The following is a 26287-nucleotide window of genomic DNA, read 5'->3' on the forward strand; positions in this document are numbered from 1 at the left end:
CTCTGGAAAAGACAAATTATTTAATGGAAAATTCCAAACTACACGATAGCCATTTCCATTCCGTACACTTCGCCACAACAATTCCATTTACACAGAAAAAGAAAATCAAGCCCTTTAAAAACAGCAGCTCACAGTCCTGCCTTATGAGGTCCTTCACTCATCTTTCAGTGCGTACAGCACATCATCCTGGCTGACATTGAGCCGCACACGAAGGAGCAGGTCGTTCCTGCTGGGCTCCACAAGGAGGAGGCGGCAGGAGCCCAGGTGAGAGCACACTGCCATGGTCTCTGACATGGTGGGATACGGGAGTCCCTCCATCCTGCACAGTGCCACGTGTTGCCTGTATACCTAGAAACAAAGCGCATATCTGAGGTCAGCTGCTGGAAAGGTCAAGAGAAGAAAGATCCTGGGTCTATATCTGATCACTTATTTCTTCTTTTGGAAGAAATAAACACTTTTGGTTCAGGACGCTCAATACCCCAGAAGGCAAGAATGGGTGCCCCAAAGGGGCACAAATGCAGAGGCATAATGCAATATTGACCTCGGAATCAGAGAATAGCAGGTCTGAATCATGATTCTATCAATTACCTAAATCTTGGGCAAGCTACTTTACTTTCTGATTTATCTATTAAGTGTATTATGAGTTTAATGGATATAAAATGTCTAGTATTGTGACTGTTACACAGGGACTGAGAGTTCCACAACTGAGATTGTGATTCAAGTCAAATTTTGCTAGAAGGCATTTTCCTTAGCAGATATAGTGGACAAGTGCCAAGGCATGACCCTTGGAAAATCAAAGCCCAGAGAGAATACGGAATAAAGGGAGGAAGGAGGGTAGCTGGAAACATAGATTCCTACCCCAAAGCCCCAAGCAGGTCAGGCAGGTCTGTAGCATTTCCTAATCACTTTCTATTCTAAATCTTTATAAGTCTATCTCCCACCCCCAACCCCCAACAAGACTAGTTCCTGGTTCCTATCACAGTTAATGGCATATTGTAGATGTTTAGGATGTTCACAAACTAAAATGACAGTCACTGTCTATAGAGGAGCTGTCTTGGGCTCTACAAGGAAAATAATAGACAAAACATCAACAGCAACTAAATGTTTAAAAAGAATTTAAAGAAGTAAAGAAAAGCTGAAAGGAAGAAGTAGTTGGAAGGAAATGTTTTCTTGACCGCTCTATCTAAAACATACTCATACATGTACACAGACATACATACTCCCAGGTACAGACTCAAACACCTTTAACAAGACAGCCCATCGCCTATGAAAACCAGTTTTAAATAAACCACTCAGGCACGAGTCCTAATGCTTCCTTTAACTTGATATAATGAAAAGTGCTTCAACAATGTTTGGATTGATCTTCATGTTTTTAAACATAGCTCATTCTGAAAACCTTGCCCCTACTATACCATAGGCTGTTATTAGGGCAGTAACATTTGACTTGTTTATTTCTGAATCTCCCACTCCTAGAACAGGATCTGGCACACAGTAAACCTTCAATCTAATATGCAGAAACTAGTTACTAAAGGTCTCTTCTCACACAACTCAATAAAATATCACATGAAAATAGGTGTTTACCTGATATTCTTTAGCATTATCAGGGTGGCACATAATAGAGAAACTGTTACACAGTGATCGACACAGTGTTATCCGTATTTTAAAAGCATCAGACCAAAATCTGGAAGGATCTGAAAAAAGGAGATCAATCACCTGCTGAAATGTTGCTTCCTCCAGTCCGGAACGACGGAACTCTGCAAGGATGGCTCTCAAGAAGCTCTGCTCCAGAACAGAGGAATTTCTTAAAGAAAAGGAAGAGATGTGAGTACTTGTAAGTGGCTACACCAACAGCTTAGAAGAAAGCCATAAAAGCTTTTCTGCATCTTAAGAGAAGAGGGGGGAAAACTGGGGATTACTTTTTCCTATACTATGCAGCAAGAATCCTCCCCCTATCCCCCCAAATCTCAAAATATTATACTGGGTTTATATTTATGTCTCCCTGACGAGACTATGCCCCTTAAGAAAAAAGACAGCATCTTCAGAAAATGCAGGTTAAATGTAAAAACTTCAAAAGGGAAACACGATTCACAGCCTTCTCAGACTGTAGCCCTCTCTAGCGGATGTTCAGGGTCAAGAAGCAGCAGCGTCTTACTTGATGGCAGTGATGTATGACGATGAAAACATTTCATCCACGGCTTCCAGTAAGTGAGCTACAGTGACCAGGCCAGGGGAGTCAGGCTTCTGGCAGGAGAACTCACAGATCTCCGTGGCACGCCTACAAATGTCCAGGCAGCGTCGTGCATCTCCAGAGAGGGCTGCTACCTACATGGGGGAACATTTTATTCCTTGAGGTCCCCTTGCCATCTCAACCCAGGAGAAAAACCAAGAGATTCTGTGTTCAGTTAAAAAGGAAAGGTGGTGCCGAGGATGGACTTAAGCCTGAAGGTAAATACTTAGCCCTGGCCGGGAACCTGGTGGAGGCTCAGCTATAAATGATCACAGTCATGCCTCACGTAGCGAGGATACATTCTGAGAAATGTGTCATTAGGCAATTTTGTCCCTGTGTGAACATCACAGAGTGTACTTACACAAACCTAGATGGTATAGCCTACTACACATCTCTAAAATAACGATAAAATGTATAGTAAATAAATAAATCAAGAAGTCTCATTACCATTACCAAGTATTGTGTACTATACATAATAGTACTTGCTATACTTTTATATGATTGGCAGCACAGTAGGTTTGTTTACACCAGTTTCACCATAAACAAGTGAGTACTGCATTGTGCTATGGTCTCATGATGGATAGGACATTGCTAGGTGATACGGATTTTTCAGCCCCATTATAATCTTATGGGACCACTGTTGTGTATGTGGTCTGTTACTGACCAAAACACTGTCCTGTAGCATGTAACTGTCTACTGTGCCTAGGACTCTTCCCTGAGTCCAAATCTCTGTCTCAGTTTTACAGATAATGCCACAGTAGAAAAGGCAGAAATTCTCAGCTTTATTTAATATTAGGAAAATGAAATCTAATGGCCCAAGATCATATTGAACCGTCTGAAAACACAAGGTTCTCATTCCTTGCATGAAGAGAGGAATATGCCCCCATAAGCAGCCAGCCAAAGCCAAGAGGTTAAGGCAGAGCCTATTTTGGAGATAAAGCCACAGTTTGAGCCTCCCTCACAGCATGTGGTGAATTTTGGATACCACCGGGTCAATAGCTAAACAACCAGAATCAACAGGGAAGGAAGCCACAAATCTGGAGGACCCAGAAGCATCTGTGGTTAGATTAATCAGACCAACCCACATTGCCAATAGCTTCGCTATTGCTCCTTCCTTTCCATGTGCACAGAGGCTGAGCAGCTGGCTCCTGGGCTCTCTTCTCGGAGAATCTTATACTCTCCCCAAGATGACTCAGGCCACTTGCATTTTAAATTTCACTAAGGTAATCCTTGGACTCACTGTGGCCTACAAGGATCTCTTGGTTTCTTTATTCCCAGTACTTTCTAGCAATCCCCACCATTGGCCTGATAACCATCACAGGAAACAACATCCTGCCTGATGACATACCAATATGATTATTTCCTTCTAAAATTCCTGCTACATTAGGTTTAAAAAAGCAAATTGTATAGGCATATATACATATAGACACACAACACACAAAGACAGTCATTTCTGGGAAGTGGGATTACAGGAGTTTTTAAATGTTTTGTACATTTTTGTTTTCAGAATTTAAATTTAAGATATTCAAAGCAAAAATCGCTTTTCCAATATCCTAAGACAGAAACATGAGTATCAGATTATAGTCTTCTCTTCCTCTAATCTCCTGCATCCAACTGGTAAGGATGTCCCATGATGTTTCCACCCTATCACTTCTTTCCTCCAATCACCATCACCACTGCCTGTGAAGCAGTACCGTGTTAATAGTGTGTACTCAAGAGATGATGCAGAGGCCTAAAAATAAAGTGGACAGGGGACACTGGGAGGCAAAAAAAAACACCCAAAACAGTCCTAATCCTAAGAGTATCTGTGAACCTTGGTGACCGTAAGCACCTTCCTGCTGTGATGAAGGAGAGAAAAGAAAAATCTGGGGTCCACCCAACATGGAATCTAAGAGAAGACCTTGCATAAACTAAGGACCTGACCTCACTGGGTAAAGGTGAATGAGAGACCCATCATGCAGAAGAGATGGCAAAAATGGCCTATTTTGACCTTGGTGCTAGGTGGTGTAAGGTTTTAAACAAACAAACAAACAAAAAACCTCAATCTTTGCAAATACAAGCCCTCACATGGATCTGTAGCCCAGATTTATGTTGTGTCTCCTAAAAGCCTCAAGTGGAGAATTTTCTTTTAAAATGGCCCCAGTTGATAGTGCCCCTCAGTAACTGACAGAAGCAAAATCAAAATCTGAATGAACTCAACTTCAACCCAGGTTTCAATTAATTCTCAGATAAAGCTCTAAGGAAAGCGAGCACATACAGCAAAAAAGAAAAAATAATCAAGATACAATAACATGGGAACCAGCAATCAATAGAATTGAACTCACAAAGACTTCAGATATTGTAATTATAAGATACAGAATACAAAATAGGTATGTTTCTTTATATGTAAAGAAATTAAAGAGAAGTTTGAAATTACAGTCAGGAGTTTTAGGTAAAAACAGCATCCAAATTTGATGCCTTCTGATATGTTATTAAAAGACCATGAGCCCTAAAAGGAAGGGAAGCAAAAGGAGTAAACAATATAATTCTGCAAGTTGGACAGAGGTGGCAGAGTAGTGGTTGACTTAGCAGGCTGAAGAAAGCCAATTCCTACAGCAGTAATGAGGAATCCAGGAACAAATCTAAATTATACTAAATTACACACACACACACAAACTTTAAATGCTCAGGGTTAATGGTATTGGAACTGGAGGTAAAGGGGAAAGTTTAGCTAAAATAAGGAGGAGTGGTTGAAAGTTAAGAAACTGATGCCCTGGATCTGGAATTAGCAAACTATGGCCTGCCACAGGTTTTTATAAAGTTTTATTTGAACTCAGTTATGTGTATTCTTTTACCTACTATGCATGGCTGCTTTTGGTGAGACAAGGGCAATAGTGCAACAACACGAGTATTGTTGCAGTGGAGGGGATGTCCCTTACTAAACGCTAACAGTTACTATTTGCAGGATGAATTTGAAGACCTCCACCCTCTCTGACTCCAGCCCACACTCCTACCCCCAAGAAACTTCCCCCAGCAAACATACTCTGGGAAATCTGACCAATGGGGAAGAGCTGAAGATATGGAAACTGACCCATTCAGATTAACCTGGTGAAGGTCCTGGTGAACAAGCCTCACTCGTGCTCAGAGCTCCCAATAAGTTTTGTCATCTCCACTCTTACACCTGAGTGGACAACCAAGACATGTGAGGAAAGTAAAAATGCAAGATAAACCAACAGAAAAAAGCATCTTGGAGGAAAAAGGAGATGACAACCTCAAATAAATAGGATGGCATAACAAAGGACCATTCAGAGAAAAAAAGAACTTTTAGAAATTGCATGATAGCAGAAGTGAAAAACTACCCAAGAGGAGGGTTAGATAGTAACTTTGAGGATTTCTCTCCTAGAAAGCAAAGACAAGCATCATACCTGGCTCACCTGACCCCAGTACCTAATGTACTAAGTAGCCAGCTCTGAGCAGGTGTTACAAGTGCTGCTGCTATAGGCATTCAGAGTTCACATGGTTTTGGGCAAGACACTTGAAATACATTTATAATTCTTTTAAGTGCTGAAATATTGTGGATGTGTGGTTTCTTACATTCAGCTTGAAGCAGATATTTAACCCACTTTGTTCCTCAGCACCCTTGGAGACTAGTCTTAGTGGAATTTTGGCTGGCATTTTCCCAGTGCGCCTGATGGATGTAGGTAGTCCAAACTTTATACCTACTGTGGAGACACATGTACCTTGCTAGGCACATTACAGACGTGACTGAATTTAATTCTCACAATGACTCTAAGAGGTAGCTAGTATTATTCCCATTTTTCAGAGAAGAAAACTTAGGCTTAGGAAGTTTTAAAATAACTTTCCTATAACCGTCCACATGCCTCTTAAGTGTTAGAGCCAGAATTCAAACCAGGTTTGTCTAACTACCCTGCCTTTTTCATTATACAAAGTTGCCTGCTGCCTGAATCAATTAATCTTCATTTGTATATAAGCCCACCATAGTCATAGCCTTCTAATTAATTATGCAATAAGGTTAAGAAATTTTTCAGAACTTTGTTTCTATTTTTTGTATGTTTTTATAAGACTTCTTAAATTTCTCTTTATCCTCAGAGCACCTAGCACAGGACCTCACACCGACAGATGCTCAGCAAAGACTTGCCGCCTGGTTTGTAGGTACGGCTAGGAGCTGCCTGAGGGTGACTTACCTTCCTGGCTACCAACTGGATGGCATCATCCTCAAAGGCCTTTAAATGTTTGAGTCGGGACACCAGGATCTGCTGCAGTTGGCTGTGAGTATAGGGCTGGAAGGACATCCTGGTGAGTCCCTGGGGAGCCAAGATGACAGAGGAAAAAGTTCACTGATTGCCCTGATAGCCTTGGTGGAAAGCCACCATCTAGTCCTCAAACCCGATTTCCAAGTTCCCTATAACAAATTACAGATTTCGGGCTGGAACTACCACTGCTCTGCTTCCAGCTCTTCGTTACTGACAATGGCCAGTGGTATCCTGTTGGGCAGTAGTTCTCAACTACTTTTCATTTAGTTTAAAAGATCCTTTTATTCTAACAGAATCATTTAGAAGTAGATAGAAGCAGAGGTTCTCTAATTAGAGTGGGTGGGAGGATCTTCAGCTCTGTCATCTCTACGGGCACAGCTCCTGGCTTCACTCATCATGCTTTTCAGTACCTGGTGCTGTCCTTCCAGCTGAACCACAGGTCCACAAAGGCGACTGCCTGGTTTCACTGCTATACTCTATGCATCTCACACTGCCTAGCAAGGGTAAGTGCTAAATTATTTTTTTTTATAATTAAACCTCCAGGACTCTGCAATTTTAAGACTGCACATATAGCAGAACACTAAGACACGTTTGCAACAAATCATGCAATAGTGACATTTCATTCCAATTTAAAATGATCAGAATTTCAAAAACCACATTTCTTACTTTTCCCATTTACTTTTGTTTCCTATGTATTCATTTGTGCAGAACTCCTTGGCCCAGCTTATGGATTTGTAAGAACAGCTTGGATTGGCCTTAGGACCTACCAGTCGGCTTGATACCCGGTTCATCATTATGCGCTCTGGCAGGTCCATGGTGTTGGCAATGGTCAGGACCACAAGCCGGGCGTCCTTGTGAGTGGGCCAGTCAAAGAGATTGTACATTACGTCTTGTTTCTGAGTCCAGAGAAGGTCGAGCTGCCAGGGAAATGCAACATAAACCAGAGACGGAGCCAGGGCCTCAGTGAAGACCTGTTACCCCTGCTTTAGCTGCATGCGCTTCTCAGGTCACACCACCAAAGTAGCAAAGAAGTCAAAGGACATATGTCTTGCCACCAGAGAATAGGCTCAGGTGAATGAAGAAGGGAGCCAGGACAATTTCCCTCCCACTCAGTACTTGCTCCCAGAACATCCCAATCAAGAACCACGCCACTTCTTCTCCAGTCCTCTTGTGGGCACCTCCTTACCTCATCCACAAGCAGCACAGTGGTTTCCTGAGAGGATCCTTGGGTGCAAAATCGCTTTGCCAGCAGTTCTGCTGCATGGTTAGCTGTTGCCTTTTGGCCTGTCAGCTTCTGCATTGGGGGAAAATAAGTATAGCAAACTGTAAGGACTTTACTGTCCTGGGATTAAAGTTAAATTTGAAAGTAGAGGAAGCTATTTAGTCTGAGGACTGCAGTATCTTATACTCTGCTTTCCACTCTAGCTTAACTTTAACCTAGAAGAAGAGAAGGTACCAATAAAGCATCTGTGTGATTGAAATGCAAATGAACCAGAGACTGGTCCCAGAAGCCCATCCAAAATCATTACTGCATGACTCTATTTATAACTGGACATTATTTTTTTACAAGATAACAGCTAATGAATCAAAGAGTGAGGTTCAAACTCTGGTCTACCTCTAATCCCTTTTCTATTGTTTGCCACATGCCTCCTGTGTGTAAATGGTTTCCAACATGTTGGTTAAATACTGGCTTCCAATAATTCATATCAAGCTCCAAGGCTTTAGAGTCCTTGCGGGTAGAAATTCTGCCCTCCTTGCCCTTGCTACCTACCTCTATACTCAGGAGAATGCCTGGCATGCTAAAAACATGTCATAGACACAAAATTAAGTAAACCTTTCCCTTACCTTCCAGATTTGCACGTAGACTTGGCGCGGCTCCGTCAACTTCATACCATTGACTTCAACATATTTAAAGGGAGGAACATCATTTGTTTGGGCTGCCTGCTGAAGGCAGTGTATCACCTCATGCACAGTGGCAGTCTTCCCTGTCCCAGGGACTCCAGAGATGTACATGCACCTAGGCAAGAAGAGAAGATCCATGGGCTAGGTCTTGCCAGCTGCGTCACACTATCACCAGTTTAGTAGTGTGCAAATATGTCCTGAAGGAAGGACAAAGACCCCTGAAATGGGGAGGTGGGGATAGAAAGGCCCACCCTTGGAAGCTGGTCAGAGCAGAACCTGTTTATATAGAATCATTCATTCTATAAGCAATGCAGTATGGAAACTACCTACCCAAAGAAGGCCAATTCCACTTTTCTCTGAAATACATAATTCCTATAAAATTATTTTGACAACAAAAGCTGCTTTAGCAGTTTTAGGTATAGCAACAAGTTTACCTGCTTTCCTGACACCAAGGTGGTACACTAGCGAGGGCCTTCTCCCCTGACCGCTCTGCCTGCCTCAGTCTGACTCACCCTCCAGTATGGTCAAGCAATTTGCTTTCCACGAAGTTGTAGATGTCTTGGAATTCCTGTTCCCGACAGGGAAGAGACTCAGGTACAGCAGAAACATGCAGCCTAAATAAAGGAAGAGGAGGACTTTAAAAGGATTTCACCATCTTAAAGACAGATTAAAAAGACTTTTCTTGTTTCTATAAGAAAATTTAATCACAAAACCAAGGGTACGCCTTCATTCTCAAATCCTTCACGTGGCCTTATAATCCTTTTCTCCACCCAAATCACCGAACTCAGTGGTTCTAAGCAAGGGTACATCTCACCTGGGAAGCTTTCCAAACCAAATCACCTGGTTGGACCTCATCCCATAACAGGTTCTGATTCAATTGATTTCTGACAGGATCTAGTCTTACGTATTCTGAAAAAGTCCCCATTTGTTCTAACAGTACCATAACTGAGAAGCAGTGTCCTGACTAATCATCTTCCATGCCTGAGAAAATGATGGCAATAGAATGAAAGATTACTCCTTCTAGAACCTGTCTGCATTAGCTCATCCAGACATTGCTTGAGAGGTCTTTCTCTGTAAGCACACACATTCATTTCATTTTAATATCATTTACTCCTATTTTATGTGAATGAAAGCAGAAGCCCTTTTCTCCTTATCTAAAAGGGGCCCACGAGTAGCGTTACCTCAGCCGAGCCTCCTCCAGCACGTTGGCCGGCTCCTGGGCAGCCAGGTTTCGGCTGCGGATCTGGGGAGTGGCACGATGTGGCATTCTAGGCTTGGGCTGTATTCAGAAAAAGAGAATATGTTTAGAAGAAAAAGAAAGCAAAACATTATCCAGGAAACATTAGTAAATCTGATTCCTAACGACCTGCTAAAAAGAGTGGTGCTAAATGCCTTAGTTCCTTTATGTAGAAAGTACCATGATTCTTGCTCACTCTCTCCTCACATCACACATACACTTTGTTCATAGTCTAACACAATTTTTTTTTCTAATTTATACACAGTATTTGAATTTGAAAGCAATATCAACCTGAGGGAAGAATGAATGAAAGTATGGATTAAATACTATTTAAAAATAAAATATTACCTTGAAAGAAACACAAGAAATTAAGAAATCTTAACTTCTCTGCCCAAATATAGGGTAGAGTAGGAGACATAAACTGGGTTTGATTCAGAGGATCCTCCTCTAGATTTGTTTGAAAATATGGTCAAACTTTACCATCTTAGTACTTCCACAATCCACAACACAGTACTTAGAGAAACCTCACCAGATCTTTCCACTCTAAAACCCACAGTCACCACTCAGTCTAGGCTAACAGCACTATTCTCGTTTTCCTTCCTCCTGGCTCACTAGAGCGGCCTGCTACCCCTTCATCTTCCTGGTATTTCCACAAAGCACTCCCTTTTGTGGGGGGCATTTCAATTACCTACTCTCTGCTTTCTGCCAGGCTACATAGTGATAACCTCTCCACCTCTTCCTCAGGCAGAAAGCACTTAGGCCCCGTTTAACAGTTTAACGTCTATTAACTCTGGCAAAAAGAGGAAAAGAATAACAAAATCTTCCTGAAAAGTTATCAAAAACTTGGTGGACTTCTGACCTTTTTTAATATGCTAAAGATGGCCTCATACCCAGTATCTTTTCTTCTGGATGGACCCAGGAGATGCATATCATACCAGAACTTAGGTGAGTTATTTGCATAATAACTCCAGGTAAGATTGCCTAAGTCCAAAAGTGATCTATTGGATTTCCTTCCCTAGAGGTCTTTCTTTGACTTCAATCTAAGCCTAATCACATTTTTCTTGATATGGAAAAATGGAAATCAGCTTTAGAAAAAGTCTCCTAAATAGGCATTTCTAAATTGTGTTCCAAAGAACACTATGCTCCATGAAAAGTTTCCTGGTCAAAGATTCATACTCTAATGCTCTATTTGAAGGTCACAATAACATTAATAAATTAATAAATGGCCTTGAGAAGTCATGTGATAATGAAGCTAATTTAATTGTGTTTACACATTTCTCACACACATCTGAACATGGCAAGACCCTCTTAATAGCCTTCAACATATTAACGTTAAACAGGAAGCAGTCCATTTATCTCTTCCACCTTACCATCACGCAGTTCATTACCAGTACCTGAGTAGTGCTCTCTGTTTCTCAGGTGTATCAAGTGACACAACAAAACCAACAACATGGCTCAGCAGCCTTGAATTCAATGCCCACTAAGCACTGATTATGCACGAAGCACTCTACTGAATTTTGTGAGAAATGCAAAGATGAGGCACCAGTTTTTGTCATTCCTTCTGAAAATTTGGCTCTTGGCCATTTGGTTCTGTGTCTTAAAAGGAACTTGAACTCAAAAATCACTGTCTACTGGATTCATTTTCAGCCCCAGGGTTCACATAGATCCTTTCTACATGAATGTTCCAAATGTAATAGCTTTGACTATCACAAACCTGTGCTCAGAATCCAGCTATTACTAAAAGTGTGATCCCAGCCATCACAATTTTTAAATTAAGAGAAGGATGCTTCACTGGAAAATAAACCTGAAAGAACCTTACAGTTTTCTTTGGTGTCCTGGTGGGGCTCTTTAAAGGCAACGTCACAGAAGACTGAAGGTTTCTGGACACGCAACCTCGTGTCCTCCTTGGAAGGCGTGGCATGGAAGTCTCTTCCTCCTTACTGTTAGAGTCTGAAATTTCTGCTGCTGGAAGAAACTCTTCTTCTTCTTGGTTATCTTCACTATTACCTAAAAACCTGAATGGTGGGACAACTTATTTTCAGATATTCAGTGTTTGAAGTCTAAATAAGAAGCTCCCTAACAGGTCAGTGTGGATTAGAGGTGTTGCAGAGTCCACTTCTTTGCTCTGCTAAGAGCTTTATATTATTTTGTGACTATATTATTATTCTCATTTTAGAGATGAGGGAATCGAGGCTTAGAAAGGTTAAGAGAACTTCCCAAGCTTACACAGATAGTAAATGACAAAGCTCAATTTCAAATCCAAGTCTACCAAAATCAAAGTTCATGCTTTTAGGCACCCCACTAACAGTCTTGCTAGTAATGAAGATGGGGCCCTGGGAGCCACCTAAGCCCAGGGCAGTGTTTCTTGCCCCTTTCAGACAATGACATTTATGTGAAACTAACATAATTCCAGACATACGAGGTAAAGGATGAATTTCAATGGTAGAGCAAAGAGCAAACAAGAACTATAAGAGGCTTTAATAAAATTATAGATATCACAGATGGCAGTGATAAGAACTTTCCTGCCTGCCAAAGCACACTCTTACCGAAGCTGCTGCCTAATCCGTTTCAAAGTCAAGAGAGAACTCTTTCTGCGGATATGATGAGGAGCAGAGGTAGCTTCATCCTGAGCTTCTGGTTCTTTTGCTTCCCTGCAAGATATCATAGCAAGGTTATGGAAAGCAGTTTTGGCACTAGGGATCAGTGCAGGCACCAGAAGATGGTCATGTGGCCTGACTGGCTCCTATTATTTTACAGCTACTTTGGAAAGAGCTAATTACACTTTGCTAAAAAGTTTATAATTGAAGTTTTATTCAGACCCAGAGATCGAAGTTTGCTTAAAGCTTATCAATTAAATCTGACTCACCGCCTCCCCGACTAGAGATCAGAATATACTGATCGCAGGCAGAGTTTCTCGTCCTCTTTTGTTTCTGATGCTTCTGTGAATTCACTGTCCACTCAGGCTCAAGGTTAGCAGAAATGCAGATATATTTTAAGTACAAAGCATTTATCAATCTGAACTATTGAACTGGGTGCTGGAATTTCTGAGCAGGAAACACCAAAATGTGTAATTTTTGGCTTCTCACGTTATTTGTGCAGCCCATTATTTACAAACACTGTCTAGAGTCAAACTGCAAACTTTGTTCTAGATGTGTTATCTACTTATACTAAAGTATTTGAGAATGGTTTCCATTTTATAAAAAAATTAAAAAATGACTATTAAAACGTGGCAAAGTGCCACAGCAAATAATGAGATCCACAAATGTGAAGCAATTCAAGTTTGGGAAATTATCTTCTGGAGCAGTGATCTCCAAAGGATAGCTGGGTATACCAGAATCACCCAAAGAGCATTTCAAAAATGCAGATTCCTGGGCCCAAACACTTGGAGTTTGATTCATTATGCCTGGGAAGAATCTCAGAAACCTGTATTTTGGAAAAGCTCATTAATTCTGTGACACATTCAGATTTGTAACCCACACATTTCATATCATATGAAGGATCACGATTTGCTCTATGGGAGGCAGAGTAATATCCTGGTCACCTCTTTTTGATCTTTTCTGGTTTCAGAACCACAGAAGGCACCACTGAGGATCTTTTCCCCTTCCGGAAAGGGGTAAGTCTTCTTTCTTCACTAATCTCTAATTTCAAAGCTGAGACTCGAGTTCTCAGAATCATGTGACATTCACGTGAAGCTTTCTTGTCCTCTTCAGCACAAGAGTTTTGAATCTCTCCAGTTTTCTCTGGGGCTTTCAGAGCCACAGACAAGGTCTGAAGTCCACCAGGCCGAGACTTCTTAGAAGGTGAGCTAACCTCAGAGAAGGCCACTTTTTGTTTAGTTCTCCTGGGAGAATCCAAAGAAACCCACGAAGTCTGCTGGGTAATCTTAGCATTAGGTGTCCTAGGAGAACCTAAGCCCAAGAAAAAAAATCACCACCACATGTGAATTTTATAACCAGCACTATAAACACTCCCAATCTCATTATAGCTAAATTCATCCACTGAAGTTATACAAAGACATGAGTTATCCATATTTTGAACTATTTCATGCTTTTTTCCCCCACAAAAGGTAGCTAAATTATTTTTAGTCTCTCCTAAATTCCACGGTTGATTTTCCTACTTAAAATGATAAATCAGCTATTAAGTCAGCTTTTGTAGATAAATGTTCAATCATGTTTCTCTGAAGTAATCTACCAGAACAGCGGTATACAACCAAAGGTAATACTGCACAACCTCAGCTCCCATTCAATAGCATTTGAAAACATTTATACCGATGGCTCTGCTGAGTAACACCAAGACCTAGATTTTTCTTAACCCGTATTATATCTACCAATAGAGAGAAGGTGGAACCCTCAGGGCAATCAGCTGGGTTCAGTGAATACACAGAACCATATTTGGATTTGCTCCTCTCCTCACCAAGACCACGGGCGCCAAGAACCCAGGCATTCATTTACAGATATCAATTGAACTGTTAAAATGGCAAAGTATGTGCTAGGTGCTTGGAGGAAACAAAAGCTCAATGAGACCTGGTCCCCAACCACAGGACACTCTAGTCTATCAGAGAAGATATTATACATGGATGTCTCTAATATGAAGTAAAATAATGTCCTAAAACACTTACATGCTAATAAAGATGGTTTCTGAGCTAGAGCTTGAAAGAAAGGCAAAATTTCAACAGAGTTGAAAAGGAAAGGAGAGGGATATGTGCAAAATATAAATGAGATTGATGTAAGCTAAGGCAATGAGGCAGGAAAGCATGGGCATAGAGGAGTTCACTTTAGTCACAGCACATGGTATGTGGGGAGTAGCTTCAGATAAGAAGAGTCACCAAGTACCTGCATATGAATGTTTACGGTGGTTTTCCTCATAATCACTAAAAACTAGGAACAGCACAAATATCCTTAAACTGGGAGTAGATAAACTATGATAAATCCACATAATGGAATACTACATAGCAATAAAAAAAGAAACAAATTACTGATACATTCAACAACATGGATGAATCTCAGATATATTACGCTAAGTCAAAGGAGTCAGACTCAAAAGCTACATACAGTATGAGTCCATTTACATGCTCTTCTGGAAAAGGCATAACGATAGAGACAGAAAACAGATCAGTGCCTACCCAGGGCTAGGAGTGAACGGCAGGGCTGGTTGATTACAAAGGTATACAAGAGAATTCTGGGGTGATGAAATTGTCCTATATCTTGATTATAATGGTAGTTATACAACTCTATGTGTTTATAATAACTTATAGAACTATACACTAAAAAGGGAAATTTTGCTGTATATAAATTATATCTCTATAATCCTGACTTTAAAAAGTTATCTAAGACCAAATCATAGAGGTCTTTGACTATGAAGCTAAAATTATTAAATTTATTAAATTTTTTTTTGGTAAAAATGAAGAAAACTCAGGTCTTGATTAACATAAAAATGTCCCAATATCCTAGTCTCCTTTATACCTTATTTTCCCATCTGTCAAAAACAATTCATCCAAAATAATTTCATCGTATCTTCTCTTCTAATTATTTAACTGTGTCAATTTCTTACCCTAACTTTCAACGTCCTACAAAATCAACAGTCAAAAAATACTGCAATTATTTCCAAATGGTGATATTACAGAGTATTTCTTTAATAATTTTTCTGCATTTTCCAAATGTTTTATATATTTATGTTCAGCTTCTAAAAACATAATAAAGAGCTATCAAGAATACACATAATTTATACCCAATGAACTTGGCATATAAACAAAAAATTCAAAAGGACTGATGAATGACACGTATCAGGATGAGCTCTCAGAATAGCCAGAGTGGATTTCAGATACATTGTAAGTGAAAAGAGTAAGACAGGAAAAAGAATATATACAGCATGCTACCCAACTGAATATTACTGAATAAGAAAATAAAATTATATGCATGTTTGTATGTATGTATGTGTGTGCACATGTGTTTATGTATATATCTGTTGATTTTTTGCAAAAAACACAGGAAAGATTAACCAAAAACTAATCAAATTGATTATCTATAAAAGATGCTAGAAACAGGATGCAAGGGTAAAGAAAAGAATATGCTTCTCTAACTACACTTGTTTTAAATAGTTTTGACTCTTTAACTATGTTAATATTTCACATGTCTAAAAAATCAAAGATGGGAAAAGCCCTAAAAATTAAACAGAAATAAAAGAACCTAACTGTATATCACCAATAATATAACCATCAGAAGAAAAAAATTAAAGTAACTTTACTTCCTCAATGGAACATATTCTAAAGGCATAAAGCACTACAAATAAATTTTGAACTTTACTTGGTAAGTTTACTGCTGGTAGTAGCATTGGGATAGCTATCATGAAACTCTTTTGTGTATATCAGGCTTGCTCCTGTGAACCAGGGCTCTTCTTCCTGAAGAAGAGAGATATAATTATGGATTATGGGAAAGAAGGGAAGAGCCTTATGGTCTATAGACTAGAAGTATCAGTATGATTTCAAGAGTTGTATGAAATATAAATATAAATCATAATCATAGAGAAAAACATCAATCTCACAACTATGAGGATGGCTACTATCAAAAACAAAAAATAACCAGTGTTGGGAGGAGGTGGAGAAATTGGAACCCTTGTGCACTGTTGGTGAGAATGTAAAATGGTGCACAGTATGGTGGTTCCTCAGAAAACTAAAACTAGAATCACCATATGATCCAGGAATTCCACTTCTGGGTATATGTCCAAAATAAAAGGACTTGAGCAGTTATTTGTATACCTGTATTCATAACAGCATTAGGCACAATAGCTAAAAGGTAGAAGCTACACAAATAAACTATGATAAATAGATGAATGGATAAACAAAATGTATATACATACAATGGGATGTTCCTCCTTAAAAAGACAAACTTTGACACATTATATAACATGGATGAACCTTGAGGACATTATGCTAACTTAAATAAGCCAGTCAGAAAAGGACAACACTGTATGATTCCACTTATAAGAGGTACTCTGAGTGGTCAAATTCAGAGACAGAAAGTAGAATGGTGGCTACCAGAGGATAGGGGAATGGGGAGTTATTGTTTAATGGTTAGAAGATGATGATGAGGTTGTGCGACAATGTAAATATATATATATAAATATATAAACAAATATATATAAATGTATAAGTAAATAAATATACTTAATGGCACTAAACTGTGCAGTTAAAAATAATTAAAAAAGTAAATTTTATGTCATGTACATTTCAACATATCTAATCAGTACCTGGCCTGCCCCTTCACTAACTTAATACTGTAGCATGAATTAATATTTTATCATATTACTTTAGCCTCAATATTGCCCACTGTGACCCATTCCACACTTACTGATAAGCTCTAGCCTCTTCCTTGCCCTTGGGGTGACAGGATGGGTAGGAGTTTGGTGTGATTTGGAGGTGGAATGCCTTGACTCAATCCTTTTGACTGCATGCTCTGCTGTGGTCCAAGAAGGGCTTTCTATGCTCTTAGTCTTGGCTCTTATGGGTTTCTGGCATGTAGGACTGCTTTCTTGTAGCTTATCCAATTCTGCAAATAGTTCTGGAGATAGTGGTCTGAACATCTTCTCATTCCAAGATAGTTTCACAAAGAGTGTCTCCTCATTTTTCAGATCCTTAGGTATAACTTCATCTGGGCCTAAAGCTACTACCTGTATTTAGGAAAGATGGGTGGATAGGAAGAAATAACCAAAAGAGCCAAGAAATGCTCCACGAGAGCTCTGATTAAAAAACATTTAAGTATGTATCCTTACCTAAACATTACTTTTCCAAGCTTAAGAGGCACAGACATGGCATAGCATATCTATACCCCATGTTGCTTGCTTTTCCAGGGCATTCTATTCAGCCATGCCAAATTTCCCCACAAAAATTTCTCTAAGCATGCTCTCTGCTCAATAGTCTATAATGGCTCCCCACCATGGGAAGCTCAGATTACTTAAAGTGATTTTCGATGCCTTCTAAAATCTGACCCCATTTTACCTCCTGAGTGCTCAATACTCTTCAAAATGGCCATCACTAGTCGAGCTTGGCTTATCACAGCCCTGCTCATTCCCACCATCGTGCTCTTGCCTAAACATCCTCTTCCCACTCTGCATTTGCAGATCTACCCATGTTATTGCTTCAACTTCTACAACTGCCTTTCATTTCTTCACTCATTTAACTTGGCAGGTTAGGCTGCGCCCACAGATTGGAAAAATCTGACTAGAGTCATGCTAGACCAAAGCTTCTCTGTACTACCATTAAACCAACCACCAAATCACCATGTGACCACACTTCACATCACAATCGGACCTCATTTTGGTCCTGAAGCAGCTCAAAGAATAACCCATATCTTAGTCTCCAAATCAGTGCCTCCATTCAGTCTACAGCTCATTGGAATCTGATTTATCATAAAATCCCATAATGCAAATTTGCCTATATCAACTGGCACTCTTTGTACTGATTTACTGAAGGTAAGCAAGCATATTCAGCCTTGCAATACTTCATGCCTGCCACAATCATAGCTAAATATAATTTCTCACTGAGGTATATTTGCTAATTCCTGCTCATCCCTCAGGTCACAACCTAAATGTCACTCCCTCCAGGAAGCTCCTAACACATGGTAAGTGCTTTCAATAAATATCTGTTGAGATAAAGCAGGCAGACAAGCCGAGAAGATGACAAACAGCAAAAAATTCATTTCTGTGGGGTAAATTAGAACCAGTAATATCTTTGAGGTTATGCAGTTTAGGAGAGAGCCAAAAATAAGTTTCAAGACAGAACTGAGAATCAAGGCATCACCTACCCGCACAGAGCCAATGATGGTTTCAGCGTTAATGTTGCTGTCACAGGCAGGGTAATCATACCAGAATATTTCCTGTTTAGCCGGCTTCCGGCCCAGCAAATGCTGTTTATTAATAGAGATTTCACAGAATCGGATAAACCACTGTACTCGAGCACGTTTCTTGGAATAAGATTCAAAATCTAGGAGGGATAGGTGGAAAAGGAAAGGTTAAGAAAATGTGAAAATATTTTATTAAGCTCTTTTTATGTGCCAGACACTGTGACAGGCACTTGATGATACTCGATTAACACATTATTTTTAATCCTACAATAACTCTACAAGGTAGGTACTATGGTTCTCTCCCTTTTATAGAAGTAATCAAGTTACAGGGACCTTAGATAATTTGTCAAAGGTCACAAGACCAACCAGCAGCAATCTGACTCAACTCAGCACCCATGTTCTCATTTTGCTGCACTTCCTAATGGTGCTATCAGTCCAAAGAAATTACATAAGGCATTTGAGAAGGGCAATTCTAATCAAGGGCACTGAACAAATGTTGCAAATCAAACAGCAGAAAAACAAAAATCCTGGCAAGAATCAGAGCATCAGCCACTGAGATGACTTCTGGCAAACATATGCTTGCAACCTTCAGTTTTATTATTGTAATATACCATTGATATCACTCCATACCAGCATTAGCTCCAAGTGAAAGGATATACACTCTAGTGTCATCATCATTGCCTCCTCCTTTCCTTAGCTCTCTTCAGAGAAAGACTGAAGCCATGCAATGGAGCACAGGGATTCTATAATCGGTACACAAGGGCCCATACTTCAAATACAAAAGCCCACAATGCTGAGGTGCTCCCCCTAGTGGATGTTAGTTTAATGACGTTTTCCTCCATTCTTGTGGAACATCCTTCCTATCGCTGTAATGGAAAAACATCTTTACCCACTCACTATTATCAGTTCCTTCCTTTAGGCATACAAACTGCAATAGGACTAACTACCTCGTCATTCCTCACCCAGCTCTTGGAAGAGGAAGTTTTGTGTAGTTTCAAATTGCTATCTTTCTTCTTAATCCTCCTTTTGGAGCTCTGTCCTATTCCCACTTTTCTGTACTCCTCTCTACTTCGCGAAGTGTTAAAGGCTCAGAAAATAAGCTGAAGCAGTGAGTGTGGATCTGCAGGCTCTGGTTAACACTATTTCCCCTTTTGGTCCTCCAGCCTTAGGTGCAATAGTTGCTATCTTTACTTGCTGATCTCTGGGAAACACCATCTTTTATTCCTCCCACCTTTTCAACAATTATCACAAGTGTCTCTGGGTAAAATACCTAAGGTGTTTTTGTTTTCCTGACTGAACATCAATTGATACACCTTTCCAATAACACAACTTTACCTCCACCCTCATTAAGTTACAGTTACAAAATTCATTACTAACTTCCTCATGGCAAAATCAAAGGACAAGTCTCTATCAGGGAGCAAATCACCTATTTTTTTCTTCCCTCTTCCCTCATCTTTTTGCTCTATTCCAAAAATCCTGCCTTAATGGCCATTCTTACTCATTCTTAAAAATAATAGAAAAGCTAAATTCTTGAGCCCCCCTATCCTATTTTATCTAATACTGGTCTAGTGAGTGAAGACAAGGTTACAGCTAGTGCTTAAGTGACCCCACAACAGAATCTAGGGTTCACACCCTTTATATGCTGCTTTGAACAGAGGAATCAGCAGCTGCCCCACTTCCCACCACCTAGCACCTCCCAATTTTTCATGACAAGAAATGGGTTTCATTCAGCCCAAAACTCACCATCTTCAAACAGCTCGATCAATTTAGCAACATACGGATTTTCATCATCATCCCCTTCAACCAACACGAACTGTCCAACATGGATGTGAATTGGAGTCGAACAACCTTGTAATATCACATTCATTTCTCTAAGAAGTAACAGAAACATGTTAGGAAATCACAGGGTGGGCCAAGCTCTTCAGATACTCTGGGCACAGAGGAAAGTGCGCTCCAACTAGAAAGTCCCCTGAATAAATTCTCTCTGCTGACCAATTCTATTTGAAAACCAATTCACATGCAAGAGTAGATGAAATGGGTGGAATGAATTGTTTTAGCATTTAATGATTAATCTAGAGGTCGTAATATGAACCTTACTTCTCTCAGTTATTATTAACAAAGAATGCTAAAGGTTTCCCAAGGCATGAAAGTTGCCCAATAAAAATATCAAATTGTTTGGAGATCTCTAGGGCTGGGAGGATATAGTAAGCACATCTAATCCTACCCTGTTATCATGCAGAATTACACAGAACCTACCTTAAGTAGATATGACATTATCATACTTATCAAATTTTATTAACCTGACATAATGTATCGCTATCACTAACTGCTATATTTATGCTACCATCTTCTTGCATCAAACAAAATCTCTCATGTAATCAATTCATATTTACTGTCCCTCAATCCTCAATCTATAGTAACTAGAACAGGTGAAATACAAGTTATTAATGGTTTAGTCTGGAGAAGCTTTATTTCCAGGACAACCAAAGTACTCTATTACTCACTTATAGATTTGGTAGTGTAGTTTTTGATCCAACAATGGCTTGCCAACCCATGAATAAGTTCGTCCGGTCTTCTGCCGTGTAGAATAGTATGCCATTGCTCCTGTGTAAAAGTCACTAACTGAGTTAGCGTGATAACAATCTGATGAATTCTACAACACAGTCCCTGCCTTCAATGAGTTCGGCTTTCTTTTCTGACCCAGCTACAGTTCCACACATTTTAGATTTAGAAAACATTTTCTTTGAGGAAAAAGTCAAGCTCTCTGAAGATCATATATAAGTAATTAAGTATCATCTGTGTACATCTTATACTATGCCTGTTTCTTCCTATCCAGTGAAACAGGAGGGTCAATATATAAGAAATGAAACCATAAATGTTTAGAAGTACTTACTAGGTACAAGGTACAGTGGTAGGTAGGAAATATCTAACAACTTGAAACTAAAACACAATGAAACAACAGTTGCAAATACCTCGATAATACTTATAATCTAGAAAGGGATAAATACAAAAGCAATAAAGGACAACTAATACTGCAAAGAACCAAGAGAAAGAGCCAGAGAGACTACTCCAAGTTAGAGGACCAGATCTATGGCTGTTCAGGGAGGAACAATTTCCTACAAGGGTATTCTGAAGTGAATATTGAATAACGAGTAGATACTGATAAGATGGAATGAAATGAGGGATTCCAAGGACTGGAGGCAAAAACATGCAAGAGGCATTTGAGAGAGTGGCAATGTTTTTTATCACATATTCCACTTACATTAAAAGAAAAAAGTGTCACTAACCTGTACTGCTCTGGCAGTTGTAAGGGGTATCGTGCTTTGCAGCTGACAGGTCCTAGATATAAGTATTGTGAAACAGCTGAAAATAAATGAAAAAAAAAAAATAGGCATTTTTACCGACAAAAACAGAAATGTGAATGAAAAATCCAAACAGATGCCAATCCTCTTTAAAATTTGGAAACTGCAATCTACTAGTGCTAATAATAATGCCAACTCAATATCTCAAGTTTAAGTAATAAAGAAAATAAACCATTCTTCTAAATTCACTGCTTTTCTTATGAAACTAAAATTTGATAAAACTGGAGTAAAAAAAATTTTTTTAAATCCAGTCTGACAAAATTACTGTGAATTACTGATAATAGGACCAATAATTCAGTCTATGTTGAAAATGACAGAATTAGAATAGCATATTAACATCCCGATTAAACAAACAAGCTGGTTTCCTAAAGTTTAGTAGCATTATGTCCTACATTCTACTTGGGAACATTTTGACCCATAAGCTTTTCTGCTTTTAAAAAAGGTTTTTTTTTAGTGTACTTTGTGGAAACTAATTAGCAAAAAGAAGATATTGAGCCATTAGTAAATACACAGCTTACAAATGACGCTTGAATGATTGCTATTAAGAATACCAAAAGTATAATTCACAAGAGTACTATTAAATTCAATCTAATTTCAACTAAGTACATTGCAGAAATGAACAAACAGCAAAGAAGGTTAATAAGTAAAAATGAGTAGAAGACTTGTGCTCAAGTAAAAAATGAATTTGGATTCATATAATCTTTTGATAAAAATCAGTAAAAGTGTTTGACTCTCAATATACATTCAAGGAAATATGTAAAACTAACTTACCTTCAATACATGTTCCTTTTAATGGCTATTGTAATATGGACCTCTCAGGTAGTAAACTTAGAACTTTTCACCTTTCCTCAATGAATTAGGCAAATTAGGCTACTGAGATACAAACAAAAGATTCAAGTAAATCAAAGTACTCACTAAGCTCTGGAATATCAGCAAGAGTACTTTGTGACAACTTGGTATCTCTCAGCAAATGTTCCACAACTCTTAAATAATCTAACTTTAAGATAAATGGCCTGATTTAACACTCTGATATTTGATTACATTGGTATAATGAGCTAATGTTTTCAAACCAAAAATTGGCATATGGAAGGACTATGTCCATATCAATAAGGTACCTAAGGCATTAAATCCATACCCCGACTCTTAAATCCAGCCATATTTTAGCTTACTAAAGCAGGCATCCTCCTTCAAAGCAAAGTCAAGATAAAATTTAACATTCCTTTTCTAGGTCAGAAGTGGCATTCAATGAAACCGTACAGTAGTCCCCTTATCCTCAGGGGATACGTTTGAAGACCCCCCGCCAGTAGATGCTGGAAACTGTGGATTCTGAACCCTACATCCACTATGTTTTTTCCTACATGTACATACCTATGATAAAGTTTAATTTATAAATTAGGCACAGTTAAGAGATTAACAATAATAACTAACAATAATTATAATAATATACTGTAATAAAAGTTATGTGCATGTGGTCTTTCTCCCAAAATATCTCATAACCAATCTGATAATGGAGCTGGCTAACCAGCAGGTAGCACATACAGCATGGATAACACTGGACAAAAGGATGATTCAAGTCCTGGGCAAGACAGAGCTGGACAGCACAAGATTTCATCGTGTTACTCAGTACCACGTACAATTTAAAACTTAGGAGTTTTTATTTCTGAAATTTTTTACTTAATTTTAGCTTACTAAAATATTTTAGCTTACTAAAGCAGGCATCACAGTTGAAGCAGGTAACAAACCTGGAAAAGTGAAACTGTGGATAAGGAGGGAGGTGATATATGCATATGTGTGTGCAAAGGTGGGTGATTCACTGTAGGCTGAGCAGGCAGCGGGTAGGAAAGAGGATTATCTAGGCCTGGAGTACATAACCTGCTCCAGGCTTGCTTTTCCAAATCTCAAACAAAGGTTGTTAGTGCCCTCAGACTTATGCAGTTGCTGTGTATCTTCTTGCAATTCTTTGCAGAGATGGCTCAGGTCTCAGCTCCAATGAAACTTCCTCAGAGAAGCCTTCACTGACACCCAATGGAAAGTTACAGCCCACACACACCCTAATTCAGCCCCTCAGGGTAACGTTCCATTATACCACTCTTATCAAAACAATACTACTTTCTTATTTATTGTGTTTCCCACATTAGAATGTTATCTTCTAAAAGAACAAGGATCTTGGAACCTTGTCTACCTTCTTCGTAATTGCATCACCAGGGCCTAGGTTAGGACATGGCACATAATAGGTGAATAAACGAATAAATGAATGAAAATGATTAGGACAATATCAAGTGTAGTAAGGATGTACAGCAGATGGAACTCTCATACACCGCTGGAGGGCATGTAAATTGGTAAAACTACGTTGGAAAATTGGTGGTATCTACTAAAGCATGCATATCCCTTGACCCAGCAATTTCAATGGAATATACCTACAGAAAAATATACACATCATGAAAAGACATGAGCCAGAATGTTCATAGCAGCATTATAAAGCAATAAAATTAAACCAACTACAACTGCACAAAAAGTGAGGAAAATCGCACAAAATAATGAGCTAAAGAAATCAGCAAAAGAATACACATATTAATTCCATTTATGTAAGATTTAAAAACAGGTAAAAGTAACCTCCAGTGTTAGAAGTCATAATAAAAAGTAACCAAGGTGACTGAAAAGAAGCATACATGGCATAGGAGTGGAGTGCTAGTAGGGTGCTGGTCATGTTTCTTGATCTAGATGTTACATAGGTATGTTCTCTTTTTTTTAAAATTAAAATTATTGGGGTGACATTAATAAAATCAAATAAGTTTCAAGTGTACGAATCAACAATATGTCATATATATAGGTATGTTCTCTTTAAGAAAACTCATTGACATGCTATTTTCTAAAACTGGCAGATTAGCTCAAAGAGATTATAAAATTTTAAAAATTCAATTAAAAAACTCATTAAACTGCACATTTATGATTTGTGCACTTTTCTGTATGTATGTTAATTTTCAATGAAAAGTTCAAAAAAATAATCAGGAGTCCTTCTGAAGAGGCGGCATAAGGAAATCATAGATGTCAGGCCCCTTTGTACCATCACCCCACTTTCTTACCCTTGACCCGGCATTTCATCCCATTCACCATCAGCAGAAAGATTCCCTAAGAGAAGTGACGAATGGGGTAGAAAGGCAGGCCTGACTTGGCCTAGCAAAGGCTTTGGCTTCCAGGAGATACCTACTACAGACTTTCAATGTTGCAGATACCAAAAATCTGAAACATGCATACCATCCAGTCCAGAGGTCACACCCAAGGAAAACAGATAAAAGAGTCACAGTAAAAATAAGGATAGCAGATATTTATTGAGCCAATATGACAAGGTGGAGCCAAAACTCTTGGTATATTTATCTCATTTAATCCTCACAATAATCCTAGAACAATGTTAGCACAGGGCACTAAATTAAGTACACAATAGGCACTCAATAAGCATTTGTTGAATGAAAGGTAGATGTTATTATCACTTCAAGATAATAACTTGTCCCAGTGTTATACAGTATGGCACAGCCTTAATTCAAATCCTAAGTAGCTGAATTCCAATGACTGTGCTCTTACCTACTTTACCTTATGTGAAAGTGGATAACGTTAAATATATGCCTAAAAGAGTTTATTTCTGATGTGCTTGTTTCAATAATGCAGGCTTCCCAGTTAGTGAATGAGAGGTCAAAAGGACCTCAATTTCTTTACCTATAAAATGAGATAATAGAACCCTTTTTTTATTCAACCAATATTTACCAATCACCTGTGTGTGCCAGGCATGTCCTAGGATTACTAAGGATTAAGTGAGAAAATGCAAAACGGTAAATTTACTTCCTCACTTCCTTAATCCCTTGCTCTATTTGTAAGGGAAAGTGGTGTTTTTTGTTTGTTTTTTTACTAATTTAATGAAATTGAAACACATACAATTCATACAATTTTATGTTCAACTTCAGGGTATTTATAAATCTTTTAAAGCCCACATATTGCCCTCTGTTGTGGTTAAAAACTGTTGCGGGGGACTTGGTAAACCATGCTCTCACATCGGAAACCTCCAATGGCATTCACAAGCACTCAGTACAGCAGGGAAGAGGTTACCAGTTTTTAGAGACAACTAAAATCGAAAACTGACATATTTAATCATTGCAGTTCACAGATGGTAGCCCAGAATAAGACTCTCGCATCTCATGCCTCTAAGTCCAGTGCTTTTTCCAACTGTCAAAACAGAAGGCCTTTCTATTCTGGGGTTACATTAGAAAGTAGAAGAGGTGCCATTAAATTTCTCTCCTGGAAAGAAGGTGGATGAATGAGTGCGCAGCAGTTAAGAGCAGCTCAATTGGAAAAAGACCAGGGTAGGCGCCTAGACCGCTTAGTCACAAAAAGCGACCTAGACACGTCTATCTCTGGACTCAAATGCTACACCCGTGAAATAGGGTAATAATTAACACTGCTCCGACTTCCTGTGGTGC

General features: G+C 39.0%; 1 protein-coding gene across 3 annotated transcripts in view; it reads right to left on the reverse strand.

Moving 5' to 3' along the window:
- Window positions 1–26287, reverse strand: part of ORC1 (origin recognition complex subunit 1) — a 26898-nt gene continuing 611 nt past the window's right edge. The window contains exons 2-19 of one of the 3 annotated variants that reach the window (XM_006919198.3): window positions 22590–22691; window positions 21744–21819; window positions 20961–21060; window positions 20200–20327; window positions 18418–18596; window positions 16966–17284; window positions 13161–13527; window positions 12166–12270; window positions 11439–11634; window positions 9564–9661; window positions 8895–8996; window positions 8326–8497; window positions 7667–7774; window positions 7248–7397; window positions 6412–6531; window positions 2153–2322; window positions 1714–1801; window positions 1–348 (exon numbers count right to left, since the gene is read on the reverse strand). In XM_006919198.3, coding sequence (XP_006919260.1) covers window positions 154–348; window positions 1714–1801; window positions 2153–2322; window positions 6412–6531; window positions 7248–7397; window positions 7667–7774; window positions 8326–8497; window positions 8895–8996; window positions 9564–9661; window positions 11439–11634; window positions 12166–12270; window positions 13161–13527; window positions 16966–17284; window positions 18418–18596; window positions 20200–20327; window positions 20961–21055 — 2592 coding nt within the window. In that variant the 5' untranslated portion in view covers window positions 21056–21060; window positions 21744–21819; window positions 22590–22691 and the 3' untranslated portion in view covers window positions 1–153. The remainder of the gene's footprint in view (window positions 349–1713; window positions 1802–2152; window positions 2323–6411; window positions 6532–7247; window positions 7398–7666; window positions 7775–8325; window positions 8498–8894; window positions 8997–9563; window positions 9662–11438; window positions 11635–12165; window positions 12271–13160; window positions 13528–16965; window positions 17285–18417; window positions 18597–20199; window positions 20328–20960; window positions 21061–21743; window positions 21820–22589; window positions 22692–26287) is intronic. The other 2 variants (XM_025052058.1, XM_006919197.3) reach the window with 2 other exon arrangements.

Source organism: Pteropus alecto, unplaced genomic scaffold (assembly GCF_000325575.1).
Source record: "Pteropus alecto unplaced genomic scaffold, ASM32557v1 scaffold25, whole genome shotgun sequence".
Taxonomy (NCBI): Eukaryota; Metazoa; Chordata; class Mammalia; order Chiroptera; family Pteropodidae; genus Pteropus; species Pteropus alecto.